The sequence below is a fragment of the Chenopodium quinoa genome, unplaced genomic scaffold (genome assembly GCF_001683475.1).
Source record: "Chenopodium quinoa cultivar QQ74 unplaced genomic scaffold, ASM168347v1, whole genome shotgun sequence".
NCBI lineage: Eukaryota > Viridiplantae > Streptophyta > Magnoliopsida > Caryophyllales > Amaranthaceae > Chenopodium > Chenopodium quinoa.
Genome location: NW_018743331.1, coordinates 4,619,197 through 4,625,196, shown reverse-complemented (window position 1 = coordinate 4,625,196; position 6,000 = coordinate 4,619,197). Strand labels below are relative to the sequence as shown.

Genomic DNA, 6,000 nt, shown 5'->3' with positions numbered 1-6,000 from the left:
CTCCCCTTATGACACCGACTCCGGCAAATAGATGCGAAATTTCCTTGAAAAATCAAATTCATGAACATTTCTCTCTTTTTTCTCTCATTTTGCCTAGGAGCCCTTTCGGGTTTTCATCCTAGCCTCTCATCTTTTTCCAAATCTCACTACCTCACCCGCTCATTAGCCACCTTTTTTCTTAGGTCGCCCTTTCGGGTTTTCAACCTAACCGGGCCCCCATTTTTGCCTAAGCCGCCTTTTCAGGTTTTCGACTTAGAGGGCTTCTTTTTCTTTTTCTTTTCTCTTTTTTTTTCAATTTTTCTTCTTTGTTTTTTTTTCTTTTTTTTCATTGAAACATAATTGAAATAGCTATACAAAACCATTAAATTAGGATAACTATACAAATTTCAAAAATATGCAAGAATTGCTTCCCCCCCCCCCTACTTGAATGAGACATTGTCCTCAATGCAAGAACAACAACAATAAAAACAAAAGTAAGGGAAAGGGAAGAAATAAGTACCACCTTAATGGGAAGGATTCCCGAAGTTGGAAGATTCGGCATTATCAAGGATTTCAAAACTCTCGAGAAGAAAAATGAACTATGGGGACCCCAAGTGTTGCCCATGGGAAGATTATTCCAACCAAACGCATTTCTAATTACCGCATAAGGCATGACATAGTTCTTATTGTTAAAATTGAAAGAAATTCTTGACATCCCTTAGTCAAAGTGGAAAGGAATTCATCTATACCTCACATAAGTAGGTGCGCTCGTGCTCCATCACTTCCTCCAAACCAACCACTTGCAATGCCTCCAAATCGACGACTTTTGTGCATTGCACCATTCTTTTGGGCTGTTGAAGTTGAACCCATGTAGTCTTTTCTTTCGTAGTTAGACGAATGCCCATGAAGTCATTTGCTTGGGGAAAAGAGGGTGATACACCCTCCCTTGAAGTATCCCCTTGTTGTCTACCCCCTTGCAACCCTTGTAGGTGAAGAGGTTGCCTTCACTTGTTATGTCTTCCCATTGCACAAGAACGAATTGCACAAATCTCACCTCCTCTTTCAAAATACAATGAGCAACCCACCAAACCTCCAAACACCAAGGTTCACAAAATTCCTCAAATTTCAAGTTTAGAATTTAGAAATTGAAACAATGTTAAGGTTTAATTGGACTTGAAATTGAGGGAAAAGAGGTTAGACGAGGGGTTTTTAAATTTCTGAATTTTGGATTGAAAATGGGGCAAATGGGTTGTTTTGGATAAAGAATACTTGCTAAGGGATAGAGGGAAGTGATTAATTGGGGTTTTGGATAAAGACTAGAATGAATTGGATTGTAGGATTGAAGAAAAAGGGGTTTAAAAGGGCAAAAATTCAGGTATGCAGGGAATGCCGCTGGTAGCGGCTTGGGGCCCGCTGCCAGCGGCTTAAGAAGGAATTTAGGGTGAATGTTGCTGGAAGACCCGCTGGCAGCGGCTTGGGACCCGCTGGCAGCGGCTGCTGTAAAAAAAAATATATTTATTTTTCTTTTTTTTTTTTTTTCTTTTTTTTTCTGAAGGACACCCGCTGGCAGCGGCACCAGACCCGCTGCCAGCGGCTGGGGCAGAACTTTGGGATTTTTTGGCTGCTTGGAGAGCCGCTGGTAGCGGCTACAGAGCAGCTGCCAGCCCGCTACCAGCGGCTCCTGCAGGGGCTGCCTCCCAAAGCCTGTTTTTACCTGTTTTGCTCTGTTTTTGCTCACAATACGTACTCCCAAAGCATCCTCCTACATAAATCCACCAAAAGCACTTGGTACATCAAAAAAAAAACAATAAAAACTAAAATAAATGAAAACGGGGAAGAGTTTTCGGGTTGCCTCCCGATTAGCGCCTTTGTTTTACGTCGTTGGCTCGACACAACTCATGAAACTTCGTTAATCAATTGATGGCTCGTAGAGATCGATGTTCTCCAAATTCTCGACCTTGAACCCTTCGTAGTATGGTTTAAGCCTTTTTCCATTCACTTTGAACATGTTGTTGGTCTCTAAACTCCGAATTTCTACCGCTCCATGCGGATAGACCTTGTCAACTTGAATTGGACCCTTCCAACGGGAGCTTATCTTGTCATGCCACACCTTATTCTTTGCTTTGTGGTATACCTGGGATAATTTCTTGCCCAGAAATGATGACGGGGTGGGTGTTGCCCCTAGTGGTATAGGTGGAAGCTTGGACTGTTCATTCAATTCCGCCACCTTCACCTGCACATTAGTAGGTATAGAAGAATCCAAGCAATCACCAGACACAACATTAGTAATAGGTGTGAGGAGCTCATCCCCATGATCAATGTTAGAAACATCATGCAATATTAGATCGACAACATTTATAGAATATAAAGAATGAGTATCAACAGGATACTTTATGGTATCATAAATGTTATACACAATTGCTTTCCCATCAACCTCCATAGTCAAAGAACCGGTAGACACATCGATTTTTGTCTTAGCAGTCTTTAAGAAAGGTCTTCCTAACAGGATGGGGGCTGCTTGTTTGTCATGTTCCATATCAAGGACGTAAAAGTCAGCAGGAAAGATCAATCCATCAACCTTAACAAGTACATCTTCTACTACCCCCTTAGGATATACATTGGACCTATCAGCTAACTGAATTACTACCCCAGTTTCATGCAAAGGCCCAAGTTCTAAAGATTTAAACAGGGAGTAGGGAATGACATTGATTGATGCACCTAGGTCCAACATGGCTCGGTGTAATGTGGTGTCTCCTATTGTAACAGGAATAGTAAACATACCAGGATCACCACATTTTTCTGGGAGTTTCTTTTGGAAAACTGCAGAAACATGAGCACTCACCTTCACTTTTTCTTTTCCTCCCAACCTGTGCTTTCTCTTGATCGTACACAGTTCCTTCATAAACTTAGCAAAACGAGGAACACTTTTAATCACATTCAAGAGGGGCATATTTACCTCACATTTGCTGAAAGTCTCATAAATATCCTTGTCTTTCTCATACCTTCGAGTATCTTGCAAGGCTTCTGGGAAAGGTGGCACAGGCTCATAAGAGGTAAAGGTTGGCGGATTCGCCTTAGTTTCTTGTTCTACTTCCTCCTCCTCAACTCCAATCAAGTCTTTAGCCTTCTTAGGTGCAACTACAGTTTCTTGCAACTTTTTGCCACTTCTCAATGTTATTGCATTAACTTGTTGCTTAGGGTTCAGCTCCGTTTGGGATGGAAGCTTTCCAGAGTCCTTAGCTTCAAGTCGGCTTACTGCACTTGAGATTTGACTGACTTGATTCTCCAGGTTTTGAATACTTGATCTGGTTTCTTGTTGAAACTGCATCATATTCTGCTGCATGGTAGAAACATTAGAAGTTAGTGATCTAATCATTTCTTCATTGACATATTACCTGAATTAGAGCTTTGGCCTTGAGGTGTTAGGAACGGTGCCCTATATTGCTGAAACTGTTGTTGACCTTGAGCATGCTGATGTTGTTGGTTTCCTTGGGAATTCCCATATCTCAAATTTGGATGATCTCTCCATCCTGGGTTGTAGGTATTTGAAAAGGGATCATATCTTCTCTGCGGACCTTGCCCTTGAAAACCTAAGGCGTTGGCCTGCTCATTCTGCTCCTCTTGTAATTGAGGACATGCATCAGTGGGATGTCCCATGGAGGCGCATAAACCACAAGCATTCAGTTGATGTGGATTCCTTGAGTTCACCATGAACTCACGCATCATAGAAGTCAAATCAGCTACTTGACTCTCTAACTCAGTTGTATTCGAATTTGCTAAATTCACCCGGCGCGTGGGAGTTCTCTGACTGAATTGCCTAGAATTTTCTGCTAGCTCTGCAATCAACCTAGTTGCATCTCCTGGAGTCTTATTCACTAGCCCTCCACCACTTGCTGCATTCACCATACTCAAGTCATCATCAGTTAGACCTCCATAGAAGTATAGGATGAGGTCTTGATCGGAATACCCATGGTAAGGACAACTAGCACACAATCTCTTAAATCTCTCCCAATACTCATACAAGGATTCATCTTCCTTCTGATCCACATTGCTGATAGCTTTCTTAAGGCTTGCAGAAATAGTGGCTGGGTAGTACTTCTCAAGGAAACACTTCTTTAAATCTGCCCAAGTTGTTATGCTACCTGGGGGAAGATAGTAAAACCAATCCTTTGCTGCATCTTTGAGAGAAAAAGGAAATGCTCTCAACTGAATTTGTTCATCAGTCATCCCAATCGGTTTCATGCTAGTGCAAACTACATGAAATTCTGCCAGATGTTTATTCGGATCTTCGCCTTTCATGCCATGGAATGCCGGCAATAGATGAATTAGACCGGATTTGATCTCAACATTAGTACCTTCCTCCAACTGCTGGTATGCAATGCACAACGGTTGTTGGTTCAAGTTGGGAGCTGTGAGTTCCCTTAGAGTTCGATTGTCAGCCATCTCCTCTTCTTCTTGAATATTGAAGGAGTATGTTGATTCACTGGGGGTTGTTCTTGCCTCTTTTCGCAACCTGGAAATATTCCTTTCAATTTCTGGATCAAACTGCAAAACTTCTTTGTTAGCAGAACGGGTACTTATCATACCCTAGCGAACAAACAAAGAAAGATAGCTAAGAACAGTCCTAAAATAAATTCTACTAAGATAAACAATTAAAAAGTAACGCCTTAAGTCCCCGGCAACGGCGCCAAAATTTGGTGTGCCTCAGTCGTATGCAACCAAAAATATCACAACTAAGCTAACTGCAAATAAACGTAGTTAGGGAAGTCGAGTTCGAATCCACAGGGAAAAAGGGACTAATAACTGGAAACCTAAGTGGAAATACTCTAGGACGGTAGTAACCTAAGTAACGAGGGGGGTTTTCACGAGCAATGATGATAAATGAAATAAGTAAGAACAACGAACGTAATGAATAGGTAATCAATGAGAAGAACGGTCTTGGTTATGCGAAATCCACTAATGAACATACAAATTGATCATAGAAGTCTCCTCAATCAAGCTCTATTGAACACCTTGTTGTAGAATTCCTAGATTCTAAATTCTCATAAATAGTTAGAAATAGCAAAGCGCTCCTTTCTAACCCTTTCCAATGCACAATTCAAGACAAGCGCTCTAAATTATCCACAAGAAGAAAATAAACGGAGAAATCAACAAGGATTGAATAAATTAACACAAGCGGTCTAATTTCTTCAATAATATTATTCCCTCTTCAAGTTATCAACCAAAAGCATGCATCAATAACCTAAAGTTGCTACTTTGGAAAGATTAATTAGATGCAAGCGAATCCAATAATTCTAACCTAGCAATTGATTAAAGCAAATCATGAAATTAATTCAAGGAACAATATATATTCAATAGATATTAAGAGAAGAAAGATCTCACAATTCGTAGCTAAAAGCTTCAATCTTTAACCAAGAATCCGGAAGATTAAGCTTCCATGGATTCTAATTCCAAAACAAAGAATTCTGAAAATTCCAAGAAAACCCTAGAAAGCTTTTTTTTTTCTCAAAACTTAATTCTCCTTTTTTAACTTAAAACTTAATTAAAACTAAGCTATTTATATGTTTCTATATTTTAATAACATAACACAATAATAATAATAAAATAATATCCAAAACACGAGCCAAAACAAAGCCAAATTGCTGAAAATTAACCAAAACAGCCCGAATTTCTGCCAGAGCCGCTCCCAGCTGCTCTGGACCCGCTGGCAGCTGCTCTGGCAGCCCCTCACTCTGGTATACCCGCTGCCAGCGGCTCTGGCCAGCTGCCAGCGGCCCTGGCAGCGGTTCCTGCTGTTTTCGCCTTCTTTCCTTGCTTCTTCTTCTTGCTTTGCTTCACCTTTTCCTCAAGCTTTCTTCCTTGCTCTTCCATGCTCCATCACAACTCTCAAATCACGAGCCAAGGTCCATCCTTCTTACATAACTCTTCATTGGTTCCCGAGCTCACTCACTCACTTATACTCATAAATCCCGCCTTTTGCACATAAGTGAGATCACAGCCCAAAACTCACAAAAGCTAACA

The 6,000-nt window shown here is 40.9% G+C and overlaps 1 protein-coding gene across 1 annotated transcript; it reads right to left on the bottom strand.

Annotated features, from left to right (window-relative positions):
• Positions 1-1,888: 1,888 nt before the first annotated feature.
• Positions 1,889-3,322, bottom strand: LOC110737559. The gene is made up of 2 exons (XM_021917900.1): positions 2,936-3,322; positions 1,889-2,788 (listed from the first exon to the last, which is right to left on the bottom strand). The coding sequence occupies exons 1-2, from the start codon at positions 3,320-3,322 to the stop codon at positions 1,889-1,891; spliced, it is 1,287 nt and encodes a 428-aa protein (XP_021773592.1).
• Between the last annotated feature and the right edge of the window lie 2,678 nt (positions 3,323-6,000).